This window comes from Neopsephotus bourkii, unplaced genomic scaffold, assembly GCF_033783945.1.
Source record: "Neopsephotus bourkii isolate Nb327-2 ecotype Australia unplaced genomic scaffold, CSIRO-AGI_Nbou_v1 NB_57, whole genome shotgun sequence".
Taxonomy (NCBI): Eukaryota; Metazoa; Chordata; class Aves; order Psittaciformes; family Psittacidae; genus Neopsephotus; species Neopsephotus bourkii.
This window is the reverse complement of record NW_026900574.1, coordinates 81,658-108,801: the sequence shown is the minus strand read 5'-3', so window position 1 is coordinate 108,801 and position 27,144 is coordinate 81,658. Positions and strand designations below refer to the sequence as shown.

At 44.8% G+C, this 27,144-nt stretch overlaps 1 protein-coding gene across 3 annotated transcripts in view; it reads left to right on the top strand.

Annotated features, from left to right (window-relative positions):
• LOC133212111 (polycomb group RING finger protein 3-like) overlaps nucleotides 1-27,144 on the top strand; it is an 88,352-nt gene that overhangs the window by 36,258 nt on the left and 24,950 nt on the right. For all 3 annotated transcript variants that reach the window (XM_061353170.1, XM_061353178.1, XM_061353183.1), the window contains exons 2-5: nucleotides 6,571-6,667; nucleotides 10,249-10,304; nucleotides 11,319-11,429; nucleotides 12,199-12,287. In XM_061353170.1, coding sequence (XP_061209154.1) covers nucleotides 6,571-6,667; nucleotides 10,249-10,304; nucleotides 11,319-11,429; nucleotides 12,199-12,287 — 353 coding nt within the window. The remainder of the gene's footprint in view (nucleotides 1-6,570; nucleotides 6,668-10,248; nucleotides 10,305-11,318; nucleotides 11,430-12,198; nucleotides 12,288-27,144) is intronic.

Genomic DNA, 27,144 nt, shown 5'->3' with positions numbered 1-27,144 from the left:
TGGCATGCAGTGTCTGTAACATCCTTTGTGAAAGCTGAAGACTACAAGTATATATGCTACTGACCTATTTGAAATGCTGTTCTAGTAACTTTGGGAATGGAACTGTGTTCCAAATCTAAGCATGTTTTGTTAGGAAGAGTCCAACAAGTTATAATTTTCTTACCATATCTACAATGCATCACTTCTCTGAACTGAGAACAGTCATGAAAGATGTTCATTAAAATTGTTTTCTTCTCCAGGATGAAAAACCCCAACTCTCTCAGAGTTTCTTCATAGGAGAGGTGTTCCAGCCCTCTGATCATTTTCGTGACCCTCCTCTGGACCAGCTATAACAGGTCCATGTCTTTCTTGCACTGGGGTCCTCAGAGCTGGACTTGGTACACCAGGTGGGGTCTCATGAGAATGGAGTAGAGGGGGAATCACCTCCCTTGACCTGAAGGCCACGCTTCTTTTCATGTAGCCCAGGATGAAATTTGCTTTCTGGGCTGCAAATACACATTGTCAGCTCATGTCCAGTTTTTAGTCCACTGGAAATGCTGTGTCCTTGTCTGCAGGACTGCTTTCAATCCATTCATTAACCAGCCTGTACTGATATCGGGGATTGCACTGACCCGGTGCAGGACCTTACACTTGGCCTTGTTGAACTTCATAAGGTTGGCAGGAGCCCACTCCTCAAGCCTGTCAAGATCACTCTGGATGGCATCTCTTCCCTCTAGAAAATCAACTGCACCATTCAGCTTGGTTGTCTGCAAACTTGCTGAGGGTGCATTCAATCCCACTGTTTATGTCACTCATGAAAATATTGAACAGTACTGGTCCCAGTACCGACCCCTGAGGGATCCCACTTGTTTCTGATTTCCACTTGAACATTGATCCACTGACTGTAACTCTTCAGATGTGGCCATCTAGCCAATTCCTTACCCATCTAACAGGCCATCCATCAAAACCATATATCCAGTTTTGCACCAAAAATGTTGTGGGGGACTATACCAAAGGCCTTATAGAAGTCCAGGTAGATGCCATCCATAGAATCGTAGAATGGTTAGGGTTGGAAAGGACCTTAAGATCATCTAGTTTCAACCCCCATGCCATGGGCAGGGACACCTCACACTAAACCACGTCGCCCAAGAGTCCATCCAACCTGGTCTTGAATACTGCCAGGGATGGAGCATTCACAACTTCCTTGGGCAACCCATTCCAGTGCCTCACCACCCTCACAGTAAAGAACTTCTTCCATATATCCAATCTAAACTTCACCTGTTTAAGTTTTAACCCATTACCCCTTTTCCTATCACTACAGTCCCTGATGAAAAGTCCTCCCCAGCATCCTTGTAGGCCCCCTTCAGATATTGGAAGGCTGCTATGAGGTCTCCGCACAGTTTTTTCTTCTCCAGTGTCCTGGGTTCAGCTGTAACAGCGATTTTTCTCCTTAGTAGCTGGTGCAGTGCTGTGGTTTTGACTTTCAGCCTGGGAACACCACTGATAACACCAATGTTTTTAGTTGCTGCTCAGTAACGTTTACTCTGACCAAGGACTTTCTGAGTATTAGGCTATGCCAGGGAAGAGGGGAAGCCGGGAGGAAGCAGAGACAGGACACCTGACCCAAACTAACCAAAGAGGTATTCCATACCACAGCACATCATGCCCAGTATTTAAACTGGGTGCAGTTACCTGGAAGGGCTAGATCACTGCTTGGGTCAGGCTGGGTATCGGTCGGCAGGTGGTGAGTGGTTGTATTCTCTTCCCTTGTTATTTCCCTTATCATTATTATTGTTGGTGGTAGCAGTAGTGGTTTTATGTTATACCTTAGTTACTGGACTGTTCTTATCTCTACTCATGGTAGTTACATTCTTTCGATTCTCCTCTCCATCCCTCTGGGAGTGGGGGGAGGAAGACAGGGAGGGAGAGTGAGCAAGCGGCTGCGTGGTTCTGAGTTACCAACTGGGCCTAAACTATGATGTGTTTTCGACTTTAGCCTGAGAACAATGCTGATAACACACCAATGTTTTAGTTGTTGCTAAGTAATGCTTGGCCTAATCAAGGACTTTTCAGTCTCTCATGCTTTGCCAGGGAGGAGAGGCACAAGAAGCCAGGAGGAAGCAGAGACAGGACACCTGACCCAAACTAGCCAAAGGGGTATTCCATACCACAGCATGTCATGCCCTGTATAGAAACTGAGGGAGTCACTCAGAAGGCCCAGATCACTGCTCGGGTCAGGCTGGCTGACTGCCATGACTACTGAAATAGGATGGAGAGTAGCTTGGAAACTACATTAGCCATTTGTCTCAGGATCCTGGTGTGCATTTCATCGGGTCACATGGGCTTGTGTATGATGAGGTTCCTCAGGTGGTCTCGAACATAAACTTATCCTATGAAGTGAGGGACTTCTTTCCCTCAGTCCCTGCCTTGATATTCAGGGGCTTGAGAGATGTGGGAAGAGAGGTTACCATTGATAACTGAGGAACAAAAATTCTTGAGTACCCCAGCCTTCTCCATGTCAGTAGTCACTATTTCCCATGTTCATGTTTTCTTAATTGGAGTGTGCAATTTTCTTGAATTTTCTTTTCAGGCCAGAATACCCATAGAAGATATTTTTATTATTCTTTGAATATTTTGCCAAATTCAGATCCAGCTGCACCTTAGCTTTCTTGGTCCCATGCCTACACATCCAGGCAGCATCACTATATTATAGAATCATAGAATAGTTAGGGTTGGAAAGGACCTTAAGATCATCGAGTCCAAACCCCATTCCATGGGCAGGGACACCTCACACTAAACCATATCACCCAAGGCCTCGTCCAACCTGGCCTTGAAAACTTCCAGGGATGGAGCATTCACAACCTCCCTGGGCAACCTATTCCAGTGCCTCACCACCCTAACAGGAAAGAATTTCCTCCTTATATCCAATCTAAACTTCCCTTGTTTAAGTTTTAACCCATTACCCCTTGTCCTATCACTACAGTCCCTAAAGAAGAGTACCTCCCCAGCATCCCTATATGCCCCCTTCAGATACTAGAAGGCTGCTATGAGGTCTCCATGCAGCCTTCTCTTCTCCAGGCTGAACAGCCCCAACTTTCTCAGCCTATCTTCATACAGGAGGTGCTCCAGTCCCCGATCATTCTCATGGCCCTTCTCTAGACTTGTTCCAACAGTTCCATGTCCTTTTTATGTTGAGGACACCAGAACTGCACACAATACTCCAGGTGAGGTCTCACAAGAGCAAAGGGGCAGGATCACCTCCTTCAACCTGCTGGTCACACACCTTTTGATGCAGCCCAGGATATGGCTGGCTTTCTGGGCTGCAAGCGCACACAACCGGCTGATGTTAATTTTCTCATTGACCAGCACCCCCAAGTCCTTCTCCGCAGGGCTGCTCTGAATCTCTTCTTTGCCCAACCTGTAGCTGTGCCTCAGATTGCTCTGACCCAGGTGTAGGACCTTGCACTTGGCATGGTTAAACTTCATGAGGTTAGCATCAGCCCACTTCACAAGCGTGTCAAGGTACCTCTGGATGGCATTCCTTCCCTCCAGCATATCAATGGAACCACACAGCTTGGTGTCATTGGCAAACTTGCTGAGGGCGCACTAAGTCCCACTGTCCATGTCAGCGACGAAGATATTAAACAAGACCAGTCCCGACACCGATCCCTGAGGGACACCACTCGTTACTGGTCTGCAGATAGACATTAAGCCATTGACCACAAGTCCTTGTGTGCGGCCATCCATCCAGTTCTTTATCCACCAAGTGGTTCATCCATCAAATTGATGTCTCTCCAATTTAGAGACAAGGATGTCGTGTGGGACAGTGTCAAACGCTTTACACAAGTCCAGGTAGATGACGTCAACTGCTCTACCCCTGTCCATCAGTTCCGTAGCCCCATCGTAGAAGGCCACCAAATTGGTGAGGCAGGATTTCCCCTTAGCGAAGCCATGCTGGCTGTCACCAAGCACCTTGTTGTTTTTCATGTGCCTTAGCATGCCTTCCAGGAGAACCTGCTCCAAGATTTTGCCAGGCACAGAGGTGAGACTCACTGGTCTGTAATTCCCTGGGTCATCCATTTTCCCCTTCTTGAAAATGGGGCTTATATTTCCATTTTTCCAGTAATCAGGAACTTCACCTGACTGACATGATTTCTCAAATATGATGGCCAGCGGCTTAGCAACTTCATTCGCCAGCTCCTTCAGGACCCGCGGATGGGTTTCATCAGGACCCATGGACTTGTGCACGTTCAGATTTTTAAGATGGTCTCAAACCAGTTCCTCTCCTACAGTGGGCCTAAGGTCTTCATTCTCACAGTCCCTGCGTCTGCCTTCCCAGACCTGGATGGTGCGGTCAGAGACTTTGCCAGTGAAGACTGAGGTGAAGAAATCATTCAGAACCTCAGCCTTCTCCAAATCCTGTGTAGCTAGTTCTCCCGAGAGCTTCCTGAGGGGGCCTATGTTGTCCCTAGTCTGTTTTTTATTTGCTATGTACCTGTAGAATCCCTTCCTGTTATCCTTAATATCCCTAACCAAATTTAATTCTAATTGGGATCAAGGTTCTCCCCTTTCCTAGGATGTTGACAGACCCATCAAACATAAATGTTAGGGGATAAAATCACTCTTTTACCCTTCTGATTCTCTTGTTTGCTTTAACATGCTTATATATTTTTCCCACTGTGAGCAGAAAAGGCTTGTGGCTGATCTTAGAACGATTAGGTTGTCCCCCCAAGTTCCTCAAAATGATTATTCTGTTACATGAGGATCAGCAAGGCCAAGTCAGGTATGGTGATGCACTCTCTGAGCCTTTCCCAATAACCAATGGTGTGAAACAAGGTTGCGTTCTCGCACCGACCTTATTCACAATCTTCTTCAGCATGATGCTCCAAAGGGCTACAGCAGACCTCGACGAACAAGATGGCATTTATATTCGATATCGTACCGATGGTAGCCTATTCAATCTAAGGTGACTGAAGGCCCACACTAAGACCCTAAACCATCTTGTCCGTGAACTGCTCTTTGCTGATGATGCCGCCCTTGTTGCCCACACAGAAGCAGCTCTGCAGCGTTTAACATCTTGCTTTGCAGAGGCGGCTGAGGTTTTTGGGCTGGAAGTCAGCTTGAAGAAGACAGTAGTCCTCTACCTACCTGCACCCCAAGAAGATTATCGCCATCCCCAGATTACCATCGGCGAGTCAGAGCTTAAGACAGTTCAGCAGTTCAGCTATCTGGGAAGGATCATTTCCTTGGATGCCACGATCGACAGAGATAGACAACAGAATAGCAAAGGCATATAGAGCCTTTGGAAAACTCCATAAAAGAGTCTGGTGCAATAAACACCTGAAGAAAAGTACAAAGGTCAGTGTCTATAGAGCCATTGTATTGTCTACTCTTTTATATGGGTCTGAATCTTGGGTCATCTACCGTCATCACCTGCGACTCCTGGAACGCTTTCATCAGCGCTGCCTCCGTACAATTCTAAACATCCATTGGACTGACTATGTGTCTAATGTCACTGTCCTCGAACAGGCAGGGGTCACCAGCATCGAGGCCACATTGCTGAAATTGCAGCTGCGCTGGGCAGGGCACGTCTCTAGAATGAAGGATCACCGCCTCCCCAAGATCGTGTTTTATGGTGAACTTGCCACCGGTAGCCGCAAGAGAGGTGCCCCAAAGAAGAGATATAAGAACTCCCTGAAACAATACCTTAGCCTTGGCCATATTGACTACCATCAGTGGTCCACCTTGGCCTCCAATCAGGAGACTTGGAGGCACACCATACATAATGCCACTGACTCCTTTGAGAGTTCACGAAGAACTAGTCTCGAGGAGAAAAGACAACGCAGGAAGAATTGCGCCCCACCTGTTCCACCCAAGGAGACCTTCTGCTGTGCTTTTTGCAGCCGGGTTTGCCTATCCCACATTGGCCTTCTTAGTCATCAGCACGCTTGTAGTAAGCGTGGGTAAAAGCCCTTCCCAAATCTTCGTTCGCGAAGTCAAGCCATGATGATGATGATATTTTTCCCACTGTCTCTCTCAGTTTGTAAAATGAACCTCTAGTTTTCTTCCATCACTATTGGTCTTCCATTGTCTTCTTTCCATCCCCCTTTCTCCCAGTCATAAGTCTGGTATTTTATTCCATTATTAACATAATCACTGTGAATAGAGATAATAGGTTCCGTTTAAAGGATTAATGTCTTTTATTAACTTCTATGGTAGTCTATACGTCTGCTGTTTGAGATTATCTTTTGTTGTGGGTTGACCCTGGACTGCAACTAAATACCCATAGAGCCACTCACTCAGACCCCACTCAATGAGATGGGTGAGAGAATAAGAACAGCAAAAAGCAAGAATATTCATGGGTCCAGATAAAGACAGTTTAATAAGTGAAGAGAAAAAAAACACAAATTATTCAAACACACCCAACTCCTACGCGCTCCTCTTGAAAGACATGTCACCTGCCAGCGAGCACCTCCACAGACACAGCCCAAGGGTGGCAGAAACCCACTCAGATACCCCTGGTGATCTCACAACTTTCTTCAAACTATTCTTGTTTTATTTCTAATTAATTATTAATGCTCTTATTATTAGTCTGTAGAAGCTGCTTGGTGAAGTATTTGGAGGAAAACAACACCTGTCCAACATGTCGGATTGTTATACACCAGAGCCATCCATTACAGTATGTTGGGTAAGTGTGTAGTGTGAAAGGAAAAGCAGAGCTAGTTGCTCTCTGGGCTATACAAACCTCTCAATACAGCACAATTTAACTCTACATTTTTTTATTTGCTTACCAATATTTTAAATATATGTAAAGAAGCTTGTTTAAAAGATAGATTTATATGAAACGAGTGGTGTCCCTCAGGGATCAGTGTTGGGACTGGTCTTGTTTAACATCTTCGTCGCTGACATAGACAGTGGGATTGAGTGCGCCCTCAGCAAGTTTGCCTATGACACCAAGCTGTGTGGTTCAGTTGATACGCTGGAGGGAAGGAATGCCATTCAGAGGGACCTTGACATGCTTGTGAGGTGGGCTGATGCCAACCTCATGAAGTTTAACCATGACAAGTGCAAGGTCCTACACCTGGGTCAGAGCAATCTGAGGCACAGCTACAGGTTTGGCAAAGAAGAGATTCAGAGCAGCCCTGCGGAGAAGGACTTGGGGGTGCTGGTCGATGAGAAAATGAACATGAGCCGGCAGTGTGCACTTGCAACCCAGAAAGCCAACTGTATCCTGGGCTGCATCAAAAGGAGCATGACCAGCAGGTCAAAGGAGGTGATCCTGCCCCTTTACTCTGCTCTCGTGAGACCTCACTTGGAGTATTGTGTACAGTTCTGGTGTCCTCAACATAAAAAGGACATGGAACTGTTGGAATAAGTCTAGAGAAGGGCCACGAGGATGACTGGGGACTGGAGCACCTCCTGTATGAAGATAGGCTGAGAAAGTTGGGGCTGTTCAGCCTGGAGAAGAGAAGGCTGCGTGGAGACCTCGTAGCAGCCTTCCAGTATCTGAAGGGGGCATATAGGGATGCTGGGGAGGTACTCTTCATTAGGGACTGTAGTGATAGGGCAAGGGGTAATAGGTTAAAACTTAAACAGGGGAAGTTTAGATTGGATATAAGGAGGAAATTCTTTCCTGTTAGGGTGGTGAGGCACTGGAATAGGTTGCCCAGGGAGGTTGTGAATGCTCCATCCCTGGAAGTTTTCAAGGCCAGGTTGGACGAGGCCTTGGGTGATATGGTTTAGTGTGAGGTGTCCCTGCCCATGGCAGGGGGGTTGGAACTTGATGTTCTTAAGGTCCTTTCCAACCCTAACTATTCTATGATTCTATGAAAGAGGTGAGGTATTGAGTTCTGCTGTGAAATCGCAATTCTTTTGAAGCAAACCATTTTCTCTTGAGTGAGACAAACACAATAGACTTTATTTAATTTCTGAGTGACATTTAGTGAGATTTAGTCACTTCCTGGTTTGTATGCTTGGATCATAGAGGTTGCACATAGGGAACATCAACATGAATTATACTTGTATTAAATCTTAAGAATAATGACTGGCAGTTGGATAGTAGTTTTTCAGTGACTGAGAGGGTGTTTTCAAAGACTTTGCAAATACACAGCATTATTATTGATTTAGTCTTTCAAAGGACTATTTCATTCATAGGTGCAGATGAGAAAGTTGTTGAGAAAAATTAGAGTAGTGCTTTCAGTATCTTGAATGGAGCAGTCTCTGAAAGATTTGTGCCTACTTCTTTCCATTCCCATACAGGGCTTCATTACTGTGTGACCTAAAATATATGGAATGTTGTATCCTAATTTATTTCTTTTTCATTGTATTTTCTGTTAATTTGTACATTACATTTCTTTTTCTTCAACAGTTTCCTCTCATTTTAAAAATGTCAAAGGTATCAGTCAAATGTTATACCACTTGACTTGACCAGATCTGCACTAGAGATTTGTACCATAGCAACTTTTATTGATATAAATTTATTGAGACAGTGTGTTCACAATAGATGTTGCACATTGTGTAGACTCTTGTCTACCTCCACGCAAAGTTTCTTTTAGTTTGTGGCACTGCTTTAAATGTGCATGTCTTGGTTCTAGTGCAGCTTTTGAAGAAGTGGCTATCGAAAATGAATTTGATTCTTTCTCCACTTTCACTGAAAATTGTGCATGTCCTATAAAAAAATTCTGAATTGCTCAAAGCTGAGTTCCCCTCAGGAGTCAGAAATACAATAAGAGTTTTCTTATACCTTCTGAGAATGATATAGAGACTATACTAGAGTGTATTTTGAAATATGACAAAACAGTAACGATAAATCCATGCCAGTAGCCAAGAAGAAACAAATGGCACTTAAGACAACATGGTCATCCTCTGTAAAGCTACAGAAGTACAGCTGTGTATTGCTTCAGAAGCCTGTTTTCAGTGCTAAGAGAGGTTTGGGAGCATAGCCTCAAATTGAGTAGTTAGAAGCGGATTTGACAGTTGTTTGTGGACACTGAATGTACAGTATTATGTCTTTTAAGAAGTCGATCCCCTTCTTCAGGGTTCTTTGTTCTACTGCTTCAAAAAATGAAGATGCCCTCCTAGAGAAGTATTTTCCTGAGCTAGTTACAAAATACTGCCCCTTAATTATTGAAGCAGATAAATTTTTTTCCAACCTGATTTTGGAAGTCTGTGGTTTCTTCAATAGGGAATTAATAGGGAGGAACTTTGTATTATGCCTTAGTTACAACAATCTATGATCTTGAACAAATGCATCTCACATTTCATCCAAGAGTCCTGTTAAATTCTCACCTTTGTTCTCACGCTGGTAGCTAAAATCATTAATTTAGATTGAAATGTTTTTGGAGATGTTCCTGAAATTTTTTAATGACATTTAAAAATTCTAACCTGACAATAAAAGCTGGAGTTTGGTATTGTAAACTCTTTTGAGGTTAATGTCCCAGTAGCAGATGAGTCTGGTGTTTTAGCTTGTATTGTATTTTATTTATAGTTTGGAAGTCAGGGTAATGTTCTGGTCCTTTCAATCAATGACTTGTTTTAGAGTAATCCAGGAAATGGCAGCTTGTAGTTAAACTTTGGTTTAAAACATCAGTGTTTAGAATTTTAACCAGTCCTACTTCCCCACCGTTTCCTTCCTTAGTTTGTCTTTTTTCAGCTAGATGGGATTCTGAGCTACATGATGTTGCTCTTGGGTAAAATGCTGAATTATAAGAGCAAATGCAGATTTTCTTTCCTTTGTTCTCTTCTTTGTTCTCTTTTATTCCTAGAAGCTTTTTTTCCTCATGTTTTGTAAAAAGCCCACTATGGTTAAGTAAACAACCTAACAACACGAGAGATTAATTAAAAGGGATAAGAAACAGTCTAGTTTATAAAAACAGAAAATTAAAAAAAAAGCTTTTGTTAAAAATGTCAAGCAATTTTGAGAATTATGTTACCGATACGCATGCAGGTATATGGCATCTCTTACAGGATGCTGTCCTTTGTGTCATAAAGACCATCCTTCCTAGCATTTCTGTTAAACTTTTGTCAGTTTAAATTTTGTCAGTTCTTGTCTTAGCCTGAACTTTATCTTGCATTCTTTTCTTATAACTGTTATCTCATGTTTGATATTTCAGTCATCCAAGATAAATATTTTTATTTCTTATAAGACTTTAGAGGTTTGTAGAGTTGACTTAATACTGAATCTCTTTAAGAGAACTGTTTTGTATCAAGATGGATAATTTAAAACTTCAGTTTTCTTTTTTTTCTTTTTTTTCCTTTTTTTCCTGTTAGTCATGATAGAACAATGCAAGATATTGTTTACAAACTTGTGCCAGGCCTCCAAGAAGGTAAGTTTTTTGGTATGACCTATTTTTACTAAATGCTAGATTTACACATAGTTCCTTTACATTAACAAGGAGGAAGTGAGGAAAATGTTGGTGGGTGTGGTGTGTGAAAAAATAGCATCTTCACTTGTTCTGGTTCTAGCACTACTTTTCCTCTACACTTAAGTGCTGTTTATGTTTTAATTTTAGACTTCTACTAGCAGTGTTACTGAAAAAACTTCAGAAATTAAAATGCCAGTGTTATTTCAGGGAAAAGTAATATGTAAACCTAAATAGCACTGCAACTTTTTCGAGTTGATATTCTATAATTGCACACATTCTTCTTTAATAAACCGTGTACATATTAATGTATTTTTGACAGCTTTGCAGAGTTCTCAGAGGTAGAATACTATGCATAACTTTTAGTTTCAGTTAATTTTTCTTCTCCTAAGATGTACTTAAATCCTTTGCTAACAGCTACCTTTCCATTTCTGTTCTTATAATCTATTTTGATAATGAATCTGTTGAACCAAAGGAATGCTTTATAGTAATTGTTCGGTATTATTTTTCAGTGGTGTGTTGCTACTTTTATTTAAGTAGAATATTCCAATCCAATTAAGATGTCAAGTGATGACATTATTGGACGTTTATAAGCAAGTTTAGGTAAAGATATGATTATTTTTAAATTATTTCTATGGTACTGAAAATCAGAAATCAGAAATATGAATAAATTCCAAAATCAGTATTTTGACAGAAACATTGAAGGAGGAAACCCACAAAGTATGGTATAGTATTTAAAATTTATTTTATATGTAATAATAGAATGGTATAATAATAGGTCTGCAAATAACTTCTGCTTTTCAAGAATAAGATCTAGGGTATCTTGATTATGGCAGCAAGAGTAGAGAAGTAGCAAGTAGTGCTAATACCACTTCCTGCCTGACAAGCTTCTTTTACAGAATAGAAGAGAGTTTTGGAATATCTTGATAAATATTGTGCTAAAACTATTAAATAACTAGTATTTACAATTTTAAACAGCGGAAATTAAAAAGCAGAGGGAATTCTATTACAAACTGGGTATGGAAGTACCAGGGGACATCAAAGGGGAGACATGCTCTGCAAAACAACATCTAGATTCACATCGCAATGGTAAATGGTCTTATGTTTATTCTGTCTTGGGGTGGGGGTACAGAGTGCCCTTAAGCTGCTGAAAGGATCTGTCAGACATAGGTGTCTGGCTAATATTAGCACTCCTAATTGTTGCATAATATTGTACAAGGCTTGCTTGTGCTTATATATTGGACTATATACAAGAACTCACCACTTTGAACTCACTATCTAAGTGCAGTAGTGTTTTGCATCACACTTGTTTATAGAATGTGTTATTTTATCCAGCTGTAGTGTGTTCCTGGAGGTCTTCAGTAGTATCTATGTGGGAACTCTATGATATGAAAAGGTTACCTTATATCCCAGTCCTAAATTGCACTAACTTCAGAAACTGCTGATGTTAAGTATAATTTTATGATAGAAACGCTGTGGTGGTTATTCTTAAAATGCATATGTGTATGTATTTATCCAAGGGAAAAAGAATTCTCAAATCTGTGACTGTCAGGAGAGCACATGAGTTTTACGGAATAGTGAATGAGCCCTGACAAATTTGTAGCAAGGTGTCTTGAACTGATTTTCTGGGAAGCTTTGAATTAGTGTCCACATCTCTGCTACCAAGAATAAAGCTGCTTACCAACTTTTTTCCTGGTTAGAAGCTGATCATACTCTGACAAGCCTAATTACTAAATAAACAAACAAAAACCCCACAGTTGCTCTTATAGTCTTGACTTTGTTTCAGGATATCTGATATGTTTCAGATCATCTGATATGTCTGATATAATTATTGTAATGGTCTGCTTTCTTCTGAAAGTTGAAACTAAACCAGATGAAAATTCAAACAAAGAAACTTCTGAAGAAAACCAGGAAGAAGATAATGACTATCATCGAAGTGATGAACAGGTGGGATTACTTCTGATATAGGGCATTTCTTAGTTTTACTTTGTATTTCTACTTTATCTTTAAATGATTATTTTATTTTGATAAAAAATTTGTCCTCTGACAAAGACAAGATACAGTTTTCTTCCATGCTTTTGTGTAAACTTGAGCTTCATCTGTTTTATTTAGGTAGCTGTGAAGAAATTTGATTTTGAGAATTTCATTAAGGTTTGATAGTTATTTGAGTTTCCTGAATATTGGCTAAGCATTGTGTTGGCTTTCATCTTAACTAGATTTCAAGTCATTTGGGCCCTTTATCTGAGAGTCTACTCCCATGCCACTACAGTGCATAAGGGCTGAATATGTTTCAATAATTAAAATGAAAAGTCTTCTTTTATTTAGTATTTAGTGTTAAGCTTTAAGCACAAAACTTGTTTAAGTATAAAACTTGCTATTGGAATACACAAGTCACTGCCTTTGTGTTTCTCTGCTAACTGTGCCCAAAGTAAATTAAGTTTGGATTAATTTTCCATTTAATGACAGTGCAATGGTATTATTCAGATGGATTGTGCTTTGTACCAGATCATTTAAGTGCACAGAATGAAACTTATTCTAAAGCCCTTACACTAAATAAAGAAAATAGATGATTGAGAAAAGGAGAATTGAAGAACGGAGATCAAAAGGACACTTTTGTCCCGTATAATCTTTTGAACTTCAAAAATTTGTTGCATCATCTGCATGAATAATTTTGAAGTTCAAAATATTATTTTAAAGCATGCCTTAAATATTAAGTTATATTACTGGATTCAGAGGTTAGATTAGAAATAGTAATTAAAAAGTGCTAATGATTTTGTCCAGGAGCAGCAAGGACAGGCTGCTGCTCCATAGGGGCAAGCAAGCCAGGAGCCAAGAGTTTCAGCAAGGCAGACGGGGCACTGACCTTTTGCAGTCTCACAATGCCTGAAAAAGGAAGGCATAGCAGCTCTGGTGACAGTGACGGTAAATCTTTACTGATAAGTGAGACACCACTTGGGGTACACGGGCCCATCTGTATGTTGTATCTCTGCCCTGATGGCCTGAAGTGTCATGGGCACACCAGGCCAAAAATAATTCACCCTTATGTTGCCAATCTAAGTCCATCTGAGCCACTTCAATCTTAGCAGCTTTAGCCACTTGTTGGTTGTTCTGGTGTTCCTCAGTGGGCCAACTCTTCAGTACATGAGCATCTACATAGCATACCTTCACCACCAGGTTCTGCACCCGGGCAGCAATATCTTTCCACAGTGCAGCAGCCCAGATGGGTTTACCTCTGTGTTGCCAGTTGCTCTGCTTCCATTGCTGCAACCATCACCACAGGACATTTGCCACCATCCATGAGTCAGTATAGAGATAAAGTACTGGCCACTTTTCTTGTTCAGCAATGTCTAAGGCCAGCTGTATGGCTTTCACCTCGGCAAACTGACTTGATTCACCCTTTCCTACAGCAGTTTCTGCAACTTGTCGTTGAGGACTCCATACAGCTGCCTTCCATCTCCAATGCTTTCCCACAATGCATCAGGACCCATCAGTAAACAAGGCATACTGCTTTTCACTTTCTGACAGTTTATTATATGGTAGGGCCTTTTCAGCACGCATCACCTCCTCCTATGGTGACAATCCAAATTCTTTGCCCTCTGGCCAGTCTATGATGACTTCCAGAATTCTTGGAAGACTGGGATTTCCTATTTGAGCACGTTGTGTAATTAGTGCAGCCTACTTACTCCATGAAGCATCGGTTGCATGTTGTGTAGAGGAGACCCTGCCTTTGAACACCCAGTCCAGCACAGGCACCCAGGGTGCCAGGAGGAGCTGTGCTTCAGTGCCAATCACTTCTGAAGCAGCTCGAACCTCTTCATAGGCTGCCAGTATCACTTTCTAAGTTGGGGTACAGCTGGCCTCAGATCCTCTATATCCCCGACTCCAAAAGCCGAGGGGTCGACCTCGAGTCTCTCCTGGAGCTTTCTGCCAGAGGCTCCAGGTAGGACCATTCTCCCTGGCTGCTGTTTACAGTACATTTTTTACATCTGGCCCAGTCCAGACTGGTCTGAGGGCTACTGCATGAACTGTCTCTCATTTAATTTTCTCAAAGGCTTGTTGTGGCTCAGGGCCCCGTTTAAAATCATTCTTCTTACGGGTCACATAATAGAGAGGGCTTACAATCAAACTGTAATTTGGGATGTGCATTCTCCAGAACCCCACTGCACCCAAGAAAGCTTGTGTTTCTTTCTTATTAGTTGGTGGAGACATTGCTGTTATCTTGTTGATCACATCTGTGGGGATCTGTCTACGTCCATCTTGCCATTTTATTCCCAAAAAATTGAATCTCGTGTGCAGGTCCCTTGACCTTACTTCGTTTCATGTCAGAACCAACTTTCAGCAGGATTTGGATTATTTTCCTCCCTTTCTCAAAGACTTCTTCCGCTGTATTGCCCCACACAATAATGTCATCAATGTATTGCAGGTGTTCTGGAGCTTGCCCCTGTTCCAGTGCAGTCTGGATCAGTCCATGGCAAATGGTAGGGCTGTGTTTCCATCCCTGCGGCAATCAGTTCCAAGTGTACTGGACACCCCTCCAAGTAAAAGCAAACTGTGGCCTGCACTCTGTTGCCAAAGGAATTTAGAAAAATGCATTGGCAATATCAGTTGTGGCATACCACTTAGCTGCCTTTGACTCCAGTTCATACTGAAGTTCTAGCATGTCCGGTACGGCATCACTCTATTGTGGTGTGACTTCATTCAGGCCACGATAGTCTACCGTTAGTCTCCACTCTCCATTAGATTTTCGCACTGGCTGTATGTGACTATTAAAGGGCGAGCGGATCCTGCTGATTACTCCTTGGTTCTCCAGTCTACAGATCAGCTTATGGATGGGAATCAGGGAGTCTCAGTTGGTGTGATATTGCCGCCGGTGCACTGTTGTGGTCGCAATTGGCACTGGTTGTTCTTCAACCTTCAGCAACCCCTTGACAGAAGGATCCTCTGAGACACCAGGCAAAGTGGACAGCTGCTTAATTTCCTCTGTCTCCAAAGCAGCAATACCAAAAGCCCATTGGTACCCTTTTGGGTCTTTGGAGTACCTTCTCCTGAGGTAGTCTATGCCAAGGCTGCATGGAGCCTCTGGACCAGTCACAATGGGGTGCTTTTACCATTTCCTCCCAGTCAGGCTGATTTCAGTCTCCAGTACAGTCAACTCTTGGGATCCTCCTGTCACTCCAGAAATATAGGTGGGTTCCACCCCTTGACATCTTGATGGCATCAGGGTACACTGTGCACTGGTATCTACTAGAGCCTTATACTTCTGTGTGACTGATGTGCTAGGCCATCTGATCCACACAGTCCAGTAAATCCAATTGTCCCTTACCTCCACCTGTCTGGAGGCAGGGCCCCTCTAATAGTGATCACAATATTGACCACTTACATCTTTAGAAAGGGATTAGTCTTCTTTATCATAGCAACTGGAGTAAAATCAGCTCTTCCACTCCATCTGGAAACCTGCTCACCAGAGACTGAAGCGACAGCTTTCATGGGATGATCATCCTTGACCGCTGTTGTCCTCTTCAATTCACACACCTCTGTTGTCGGGGTTTGGGTATCTGCTGTACTTGTCACTGAGGCTTGTGTAGCTGCTGTGCTTGGTGTTGGAGTATCTGTACTGTCTGTTGTGATCAGAGTTTTAGTAGCTACTGTACTTGTTGCTGGGGTTGGTGTAGCTGCTGTGATTGGAGCTGAAGTAGCTGTGCTTTGAGCTGGAGTAGCTGTGCTTGGAGCTGGAGTAGCTGTGCTTGGGGCTGGAGTAGCTGCGCTCGGAGATGGAGTAGCTGTACTGTCGTGTTCAGAGTTTGAGTAGCTGCTGTACTTGACACTGGGGCTTCTGTAGCTGCTGTACTTGGAGTAACTGCGCTGTCTGTTGCAGTCGGAGTTTGAGTAGCTGCTGTAATTGTCCCTAGGGTTGCTGTAGCTGCTGTATTTGGAGTTGGACTAGCTGCATTGTTGGTTGCATTGCCATCAGATCCAGGGATGGTTTTTTACCTTTGAAGGTGCCGGACGATGTTGAACAGGGCTCTATAAGCATAGTCCAAGCCCCAGCATGTTGCCGTGATTTGTCCCTCTCTGGTATGATCGGGATGACAACACACCTCATTTGAGTGTTTTACTAATTTTTCCAGATTTTGCACATATTCAGTGGGAAGTTCCAAAGCACTGGAAGGGCCCACTGGCCCAGATTCTTGCCCTTCCTATCCCACATACCCTGTAACTCATGACTGTCCAGCCTTGGGGAAAATCTCTTGGTCCTCCTATATCATCGTCTAACCCTAGAAAAGACCCAACCCTGACTCTGCTTAACTTCTGAGTTCAGACGAAATGGTCATTTGTAAAACACACTCTGTATGCATGTGAATATGGTGATCCCCATCGCAGTCAGCAGGCAGATCTCAAGGGTACTCAAAGGCCATTCACAACCTTCGGAACTCTCAAATGATGTTGTAAACGATCTGGTGGGGGAGCTGGGAAGTTAAGGGAATATCTCCTTCACAGGTTGACCACCCGAGGAGCGGAAAAAAGATGTGTAATTGCTAAACACTTCTATTATATACCTCCCAAAGTATAGAGGTGGTGACCACACTGGGAACGCAAGCCAGATCAGTTTCATGATCAATGATTCTATTGTATTACAAGTCATTACCATAAAGTATAATGAGACAAGAACCTTAGCCCAAGGCCCCCAGCCGTTAAACACTAAGACAGCAAATACTGGCTATAAGTAAGGTATGACATGCTGAAACTCTTGAGATCAAGAGCAGCAACACTGAAAGCCAATAAATCAGCACTGTGATGAGTGACTATTAATCCAAAACAATAAATGCTTATCACAAATAAGATTAGACACACTCTGGTCAGATCTGTCACTATCTCAACCCCTCAGGCCCCACGTTGGGCGTCAAAATGAATTATCGTGGTTTAATCACAGCAGACAGCAAGAACCACACAGCCATTCGCTCAGCCGCCACCCCTCCCCCCACGCTCTCGGACAGATGTGGAGGAGAATCAAAAGAATGTAACTCCCACGGATTGAGGTGAGAGCAGTCCAGTAACTAAGGTATAACACAAACCACTACTGCTACCACCAATACTAATAATAAGGTAAATAACAAGGAGAGAGAATACAACAGCTCACCACCCACCAACCGATGCCCAGCCCGACCCAAGCAGTGACCTGGGCCTTCTGGGTTACTGCCCCCAGTTTATATACTGGGCATGATGTGCTGTGGTATGGAATACCTCTTTGGCTAGTTTGGCTCAGGTGTCCTGTCTCTGCTTCCTCCCGGCTTCCCCTCCTCCCTGGCAGACCACGAGACTCAGAAAGTCCTTGGTCAGAGTAAACATTACTGAGCAGCAACAAAAAACGTTGTTATCAGCGTTGTTCCCAGGCTGAAAGTCACAATATCACAGTATCACAGTAGGTTAGAGATTGGAAGGGACCTCAAAAGATCATCTAGTCCAATCCCCCTACCGGAGCAGGAACACCTAGATAAGGTTACACAGGAACGTGTCCAGGCGGGTTTTGAATGTCTCCAAAGAAGGAGATTCCACAACCTCCCTGGGCAGCCTGTTCCAGTGTTCCGTCACCCTCACTGAGAAGAAGTTTCTTCTCAGGTTTAAGTGGAACCTCTTGTGCTCCAATTTGTACCCATTACCCCTTGTCCTTTCATTGTTTGCCACTGAGAAGAGCCTGGCTCCATCCTCGTGACACTCCCCCTTTATATATTTATATACACTAATAAGGTCACCCCTCAATCTCCTCTTCTCCAAACTATAGAGACCCAGCTCCCTCAGTCTTTCCTCATAAGGGAGATGCTCCACTCCCTTAATCATCTTAGTTGCCCTGCGCTGGACTCTCTCCAGCAGGTCCCTGTCCTTTTTAAACTGAGGGGCCCAGAACTGGACACAATATTCCAGATGAGGTCTCACCAGGGCAGAGTAGAGGGGAAGGAGGACCTCTCTCGACCTACTAACCACCCCCTTTCTAATACACCCCAGGATGCCATTGGCCTTCTTGGCCACAAGGGCACAGTGTCGGCTCATGGTCACCCTGTCGTCCACCAGGACCCCCAGGTCCCTCTCCCCTACACTGCTCTCTAACAGGTCATTCCCCAGCCTATACTGGAACCTGGGGTTGTTCCTGCCCAGATGCAGGACTCTACACTTTCCCTTGTTATATTTCATCAAGTTATTCCCCGCCCAGCTCTCCAGCCTGTCCAGGTCCCTCTGGATGGCAGCACAGCCTTCTGGCGTGTCGGCCACCCCTCCCAGCTTAGTGTCATCAGCAAACTTGCTGATAGTACACTCAATTCCCTCATCTAAATCGTTGATGAATATATTAAATAATACTGGTCCCAGTACCGAACCTTGAGGCACTCCACTAGATACAGGCCTCCAACTAGACTCCGCCCCATAGACTACAACTCTCTGGCTTCTCTCCTTCAGCCAGTTCACAGTCCACCTCACTACCCGATCATCCAGACCACACTTCCTCAATTTAGCCGCAAGGATGCTGTGGGAGACCGTGTCAAACGCTTTGCTGAAGTCGAGGTAGACCACATCCACCGCTCTACCATCATCCATCCACCGTGTTATTTCCTCATAAAAGGCTACGAGATTGGTCAAGCACGACTTCCCCTTGGTGAAGCCATGTTGACTGCCCCTCATAACCCTCTTATCCTTGATATGCCTTAAGATGGCACCAAGGATAAGGTGTTCCATCACTTTCCCAGGAATGGAGGTGAGGCTGACTGGTCTATAGTTACCCGGGTCCTCCTTCTTGCCCTTTTTGAAGACAGGAGTGACATTTGCTTTCCTCCAGTCCTCAGGCACCTCTCCCGTTTCCCAAGACTTGGTAAAGATGATGGAGAGCGGTCTAGCAATGACCTCAGCCAGTTCCCTCAGCACCCGCGGGTGCATCCCATCTGGACCCATGGATTTATGGATATCCAGATTGCTCAACTGGTCTTTAACCCATTCCTCATCGACTAAGGCAGACCGCTCCGTTGACCTATCTTCATCCGAGGTCTCAGCGGTACAGGGCTCTTCAGGACTGCCTCCGGCAGAGTAGACAGAGACAAAGAAGGCATTCAGTAACTCTGCCATCTCTGTATCTTCTGTCACCAGGGCACCCGTCCCGTTCATCAGCGGGCCTACATTGCCTCTGGTGTTAGTTTTACCTGCCATGTATTTGAAAAAGCTCTTTCTGCTGTCCTTGACCCCTCTCGCCAGCTTTAATTCCAAGGAGGCCTTAGTCATCCTAGCTGCTTTCCTACATCCTCTAGCAGCAGCCTTATATTCTTCCCAAGTGGCCAGCCCTTCCTTCCATGACCTGTAAACTCTCCTCTTCCACTTGAGCATACCGAGCAATTCCCTATTTAGCCACGCAGGTCTCCTGACCCTCTTCCTTGACTTCCTACATGTCGGGATGCTCCGATCTTGAGCTTGGAAAAAGCAGTCCTTGAACGTCAAGCAACTATCTTGGGCCCCTTTACCTTCAAGCAGCCTAGCCCATGGGATTTCCCCTAGCAATCGCTTGAAGAGGCCAAAGTTTGCCCTGCTAACGTCCAGGGTTGTGATTCTACTTGCTATTCTACTGACCCTACCACACAAGATCCTGAATTCTACCATCTCGTGGTCGCTGCAACCAAGGCAGCCCTCAACCTTCACTCCTTCAACCAGACCCTCCTTGTTAGTGAGGATGAGATCCAGCAGCACACCTCTCCTGGTTGGCTCATCCACCATTTGCAAGTGAAAAACACAGAACTGCACCAGCTACTAAGGAGGAGAAAAATGACTGATAATGCTGAACCCAGGACAGGTACCCACTGTACTGTGAAAAGTTCTGCTGTCCTCAACACAGAATCATATAATCATAGAATAGTTAGGGTTGGAAAGGACCTTAAGATCATCAAGTTCAAAACCCCTTCCATGGGCAGGGACACCTTACACTAAACCATATCACCCAAGGCCATCGTCTGTTTGCCAAACATATCTGACTGTGTGACTGACTTTACTTGCATCTGTAAAGACAGTTAATCCTACAACAGGTTTACTAGTATAGAAGGTAACATCTTCAAACTGATTATTCTTTAGCATTGTAAACATCTTATGAGGTGGAAAATGTATCCTAAGAGGATCAACAAAACCTATCAAAGCAAACTGAAAAGCAGAGCTAGATTGTTGTGCCCAGTCTAACCATACCCTGGTAAGTGACAAACAAATTTGTGATGGATCACAGCCCATAATTTCCTGACAATGTGAACGACCTCGTACAATCAAAAGAGCAAATACTTCTAACTGAGTAGTTACAGTTTTACATAGGAAAATCCATTCTAAAATGAATAAAGGATCAGTCTTTTGAAGATCCCACTGTGCTAGTAGACTAAATGGATAATACTCACTGTTGACAATAAACAGAATAACCTGTAAATATGGATTTCATTGAGAAGCATAAGAGGTAGTGATTTTTGTCATAATGTGATCTAAGGCATGAGATCAGTCAGATCATCATTTGTGATTCCACACAAAGGGCAGACCCGCTGGATATCACCCATCAATTTCTGCACGTCAGACAAGGTTTTTATCTGTGTGGTAATTTTAACTTTTTGCGGCCTAATTTGAGTTCCAGGAATGATCCACCCCAGATATTTCCAAGGGGCTTCACACTGCACCCTGTCTGGTGCAATTACCAGTCCTGCTTTCGCTAATTCTGATTGTACCAGGTAGAGCAGATGGTCCTTGTTTAAATCTTTGCCTGCAATTAGGATATCATCCAAATAGTGATAGATAACACATTTTTGCAGTTTTTGTCAGATCGGTTGCAATGCCCAGGCAACATACAGTTGACAAGTAACAGGAGAATTTTCATACCTTGAAGGAAAAAAAGCCATTCATATCTCTTAGCAGGTTCTCCTTTGTTAATTGCTGGGACAGAGAAATCAAATTTTTCACAATCGCTTGGGTGTAGAGGAATTGTGAAAAAACAGTCTTTTAAATCAGTTATTAAATCCCAACCCTGAGTTATCATTAAAGGGCTAGGCAAGCCAGTTTGCAAAGCAACGACATTCAATTGTCTTGTGTCTAAATTTGTCACATCTAATACATTTATCTGCAAAACCAGTAACCCCACTGGGGGGGGGGGGGGGGGGGGCGCTGAATTTTCTTCACAGTACACTGACTCTTTTTAAAATGTCCTGTCCACCCACAATCATAACATCTCATACCTTTAGTACCCCCACAATGGCCCTAACCTTATTGTAGAAGGGATTTAACAGCAGCGGCGAAGGCAGTAGCCACGTATCCAGCCTTTTCCTCTGCTGTGCCCACTTTAAACCATATCTGAAGGTGGAGAGTAAGCAACGACTGAGCTATCATATGGATATCAGATGGTGCTAAGATGCATGAAAAATATGTGCAGTAATTGCCTGAGTATATGATGATTTTAACCCATAGGATGTTACCGGTTGACGCGACTCCTTTACTACCTTTAAATCCAATGCCTCTTACTCCTTTCCCCCCTGTGGAGTGTTAAACGTCGGGAATGTCGACGGACCCATAGCCGAAAATTCCCCCATAACAATTGCATCTTTGATCATCCCACACCAACATTTATCAGGGCTATTACCATAATTCCCTACCCTGTGCCCAACACCCCCCTCCCACTCCCCTTTCTTTACTACTAGATTGTAGGAGGGTGGGGCAGAGGGTTCGGAGGTTTCTTTTGTCTCCAATGCTTCTAATTTCTTCAGCAGCTGTCGCAGTTGACCATCACTGAGGCTGGTTCACATCTGTGGACGAGCCGAACTGTCTGAACCGTCTGATCCTGAGTCAGGATCAGGAAGGGGAGGGTACAAGTCAGGTTCTGCCAGAGACTCTGGGTCTGGTTCCAGTTTCGATTCTGGGTCTCCTTCCTCTGGGTCAGAGGTGACCACGTTTGCACTCTCTGCCTGTACTTTTGGGTGTAAGCACCATTTCACTTTATCTTTCCCCTTATGCCGAGGAGGCTTCTGAGATGCCATGCCAGGCACAACAGTGGGGCAAATACCATAGACGTAGCACTCTTCTCTACCTCTGACTGACTTTTTGAAGGAGCAGCGGCCAGGAAAACAGATGCCACTTCTGCCTGTTCCGATTTTATTTCCTTTAAAGTCTCAGTTACCAGTCTCCATAGCACAGAACGCTCCTGCACTTCCTTTGTCCCTTTACTGATCTCATCCGACAATGCTTGGCCTATACGTTCCCATTCAGAAACCTCAAAGGTAGATTGCGCTGTGGGGATAAAGCCATGATCATGGGACCACTTTAACAGCCTCTGTAAGGTGGCACTATCATGTTGCAGTCCTCTCTCAGAGAGAATATGTTGGAGGAGCTCCATCACTGCTGGTTCCTCTTTGGAAGGCGAGTGCCCCTTCTCCTCCCCGGCTGCTCACCTGATGTCGTGGTTTAACCCACAGCCAGACAGCTTGTTACCCACTCCCCACCTTCTTGCCCTCCCCCTACTCCTGGGGGAACGGAGAGGAGAATCAAAAAGAAATGCAACTCCCACGGGTTGAGATAAGAACAGTTTAGTAACTAAGGTATAACACAAATCACTGCTGCTACCACCAATAATAGTAATGATAAAGGAAATAACAAGGGAAGAGAATACAACACCCCATCACCAGGTGACCGATAACTTGCCCCCCCCCAGCCCGATCAAGCACCAACCCATACCTCCTCCAACCCTGCAGTCCAACTCGCCCTTCCGGGTAACTCCCAGTTACATCCTGGGCATGACGTGCTGTGGTATGGAATACCTCTTTGGTCAGTTTGGGTCAGGTGTCCTGTCTCTGCTTCCTCCCGGCTCCCCTCCTCCCTGGCAGAGCATGAGGCTCACAGAGTCCTTGGCCAAACCAAAACATCATTGCTTTTCAGCTCTGTTCCCAGCTGAAAGTCAAAACACAGCCCTGCACCAGCTACCAAGAAAGAGAAAAATGACTGCCACTGCTAAACCCAGGACATTATCCACCCCTTATTCCATACCATTCACGTCATGCTCAGATCCCACATTTTCAATATACCCTCACTCTTATCTAAGTGCACTCTCATCATAGTGCATGGACCAGTCCCTATAAAGCTGCTGAGTCCATCTGGTCCATGATGCCAGGCTCCATCTCTTGTAACAGTCTTTCAGAGCAGGAGAGGCTGTGTGCAGTGTTCACACACATGAATAACCTGGGCAGTAGTGTCCATTGTTAGGTCCACCCCTTGATCATGAGTCCATCTCTATGTTGCATCTCTGCTCTGTTGGCCTTAAGGGTCATGGGCCCACCAGATTCAAAATAATTCATTCTCCTTCCATCTCCGATGCTTCCAAAGCACTGGAGTGGCCCAGTGGACTAGATACTTGCCCATACTGTCCCACATGCCCTGCCACTCATGGCTGTCCAGCCTTGGGGAAAACCTCTTGGTCCTCCCATATTGTTGTCTAACCCCAGACAAGACCCAAACCCGACTCTGCTTAAATTTTGGGATCAGACACAATGGTGGTGGGTAAAACACACTCTGCATGTGTGCCAACATAGTGAACACCATCACAATCAGCAGGCAGGTCCCAAGGGTACCCAAAGGCCATTCAAAACCTGCAGAACTCTCAAACGATGCTGCTGTACTTGTCACTGGGGCTGGTGTAGCTGCTGTGCTTGCCGGCTCTCCCACCACCAGCTTCTCTTTTCCTGAGTCCAGCTCTTCCTCCTCTGCCTTGCTGGGAAATGCTGCGGGGTCTCCTGCGTCCTCCTGGGGCTCGGCGGGCGGCTTCCGGGGAATGCTCTCGGCCGTCGCGGGGCTGGGCTCGGCTGCGGGGCTGGGCTCCTCTGCGGAGCTCGGCTCCTCCGCCGCCTTCTTCCGCTGCTCGGCAGCCGCCTCCTCCCGCTCCTCGACCGCCCCGACCTCCTCCACCGGCAGCCGCTCCCTGCCGGCCTCCAGCCCCGCTCCCGCTTGGTCCCCGGGGCCGCTCTCCCGGGCCGCTTCAGCAGCCGCCGGCTCCCGGGGCCGCCCCCCCTCGGCTTCCCAGAGCCTCACGCAGACGGAGGCGAGGGCGAGGGCCAGGACGGTGAGGAGCAGCCGCACGGGCAGGGACCAGTCCACGGCCACGTCCGTCCCGCCCTGCTGCTGGAGCCCGCCCGTATTACAAGTCATTGCCATAAAGTACAGTGAGACAAGAACCTTAGCCCAAGCCCCACACTTGATAAACACTAACACAGCAAATACCGGCTCTAAGTAAGTTACAACATTCTGAAGCTCTGAGATCCAATAAATCATCATTGTGACGGTCAGATCTGTCGTTATCTCAACCCCTCGTGCCCCACGTTGGGCGCCAAAAAGAACTGTCGTGGTTTAACCCACAGCCAGACAGCTTGTTACCCACTCCCCCCCTTCTTGCCCTCCCCCTACTCCTGGGGGAACGGAGAGGAGAATCAAAAAGAAATGCAACTCCCACGGGTTGAGATAAGAACAGTTTAGTAACTAAGGTATAACACAAATCACTACTGCTACCACCAATAATAGTAATGATAAAGGAAATAACAAGGGAAGAGAATACAACACCCCATCACCAGGTGACCGATAACTTGCCCCCCTCCAGCCCGATCAAGCACCAACCCATACCTCCTCCAACCCTGCAGTCCACCTAGTCCTTCTGGCTAACTCCCAGTTACCTCCTGGGCATGACGTGCTGTGGTATGGAATACCTCTTTGGTCAGTTTGGGTCAGGTGTCCTGTCTCTGCTTCCTCCCGGCTCCCCTCCTCCCTGGCAGAGCATGAGGCTCACAAAGTCCTTGGCCAAACCAAAACATCATTGTTTTTCAGCTCTGTTCCCAGCTGAAAGCCAAAACACAGCCCTGCACCAGCTACCAAGAAAGAGAAAAAATGACTGCCACTGCTAAACCCAGGACACCTGATCAGGGCGAGATCCCACTGTTTGCAGACATCTGACTTCACAGCTCCAGGGCAGCGCTGACTTTCGGCCCTCTCTCCGCCCCCTCTTTTTTGATCAGACCTTCAAACTTGCATGCCGCTAGTTACCGATCTGAGGGTCCCTGTTTGGGCGCCATTTGTCGACGCAGGAGTCACGGACAACACAGAAACGATCAATGTGATCAGCGAATGCCAATTTATTACAAAGCTTTATCTCCTTATATACCATTTCTTACAGGCACTTACAGTGATTTGGCATATTATGATTGGATACATGTCTTGAAGACCCTTAGTGACTAGCATATAATTGGTTGAGCACAGGTGTGTGAACTTGACCTGGAAAGCTTGCCAACAGTCCACAGTTCTCATTAACTCAGTGAGTTACAGCTTCTTCTTATCTTGCTTGCTTAAGCTTCCTCAGGCCTCTCACGGCCTTGCTGTATCTTTCAGGATTATTCAGAGTTTATGTACCAATTATTCATTCTCTCGTGAGAACAGAGGCACCCACCAAGGGAGGGAGCTTCAGCCTTAACAGTGCTTTTAAGTGGAGGAAAGTGAGCTCACACTGAAATTTCTTCAAGGTTTTTCTCAACCAGCTCTTTCTTCACAACAGTTTCATTGTCATACAGCTTCTTGTCAAAATTGGCCCTGAGCTCAGGCAACCAAACCCCCAGTGGGGAGGGGAATGATCTCAGGGTCCTGACAGGTTTTCATATTAGATAACTTGCTTTGGCCTTGACTTAGGCTGCTTCTGAACGAGTGTAACCTCTGCAGTTAGAATAAAGCTCTGTAAAAAGGCGGCCCTCATATTCTACCTTGAACTTTTGTCCATATTTCTTCTGAGCTTGTGAGAAATAGTCTCTACATAAAAACTTATTCTAAAAGCTCAGAGTAGACACAATCACGAAACAGCTGTTTATTAATGTTTTTGCAAAAATGGGTGTCCTTGCAAGTAGGCACACACAGCAAAGGCAGAACTTTGATTTATATTTCCTATCCTGTCTGCAAGTTCCCTCCCTTTTTTCCCCATTAGTTGGGTGCTCCAAGGTTTACAGCCTGTCCGGCACATATAAACTACGTGCTAACTGTTCTGCCTCTGTTTACATATTCCCTTACTCAATTTTGCATGCCCCTTCCTCTTATTTACTTATCTCTCTGGCAGACATGTTGTACCCAAATTTACTGTTTAACCAGCCTGGAGCAGCTTAGGTTCATAGGTTAGAATCATAGAATAGAATAGTGTTGGAAAGGATCTTAAGATCATCAAGTTCCAACCCCCCTGCCATGGGCAGAGACACCTCACACTAAACCATATCACCCAAGGCCTTGTCCAACCAGGACTTGAACACTGCCAGGGATGGAGCATTCACAACCTCCCTGGACAACCCATTCCAGTGCCTCACCACCGTAACAGGAAAGAATTTCTTCCTTATATCCAATCTAAACTTCCCCTGTTTAAGTTTTAACCCATTACCCCTTGTCCTATCACTACAGTTCCTAATGAAGAGTCCTTCCCCGGCATCCCTATAGGCCCCCTTCAGATACTGGAAGGCTGCTATGAGGTCTTCACACAGCCTTCTCTTCTCCAGGCTGAACAGCCCCAACTTTCTCAGCCTATGTTCAAAGATAGTATTCTTTTTAACCACAGAGTGTATCTTTTATCCAAAGATGGTATTGCCTTTAACCATAGAGTGTGTCTTTCTAACTTATGGTATCTCAAACCCTTTGTTTCATTCCCTTGGTAACTTAGCCCCAGCCCCAGGATTGGAAAATCTTAATATTGCAAAGCCTTAATATTCATCTTAAAGCTCTAATATTATAAGGCCTTAATATTGCAAAGCCCCAT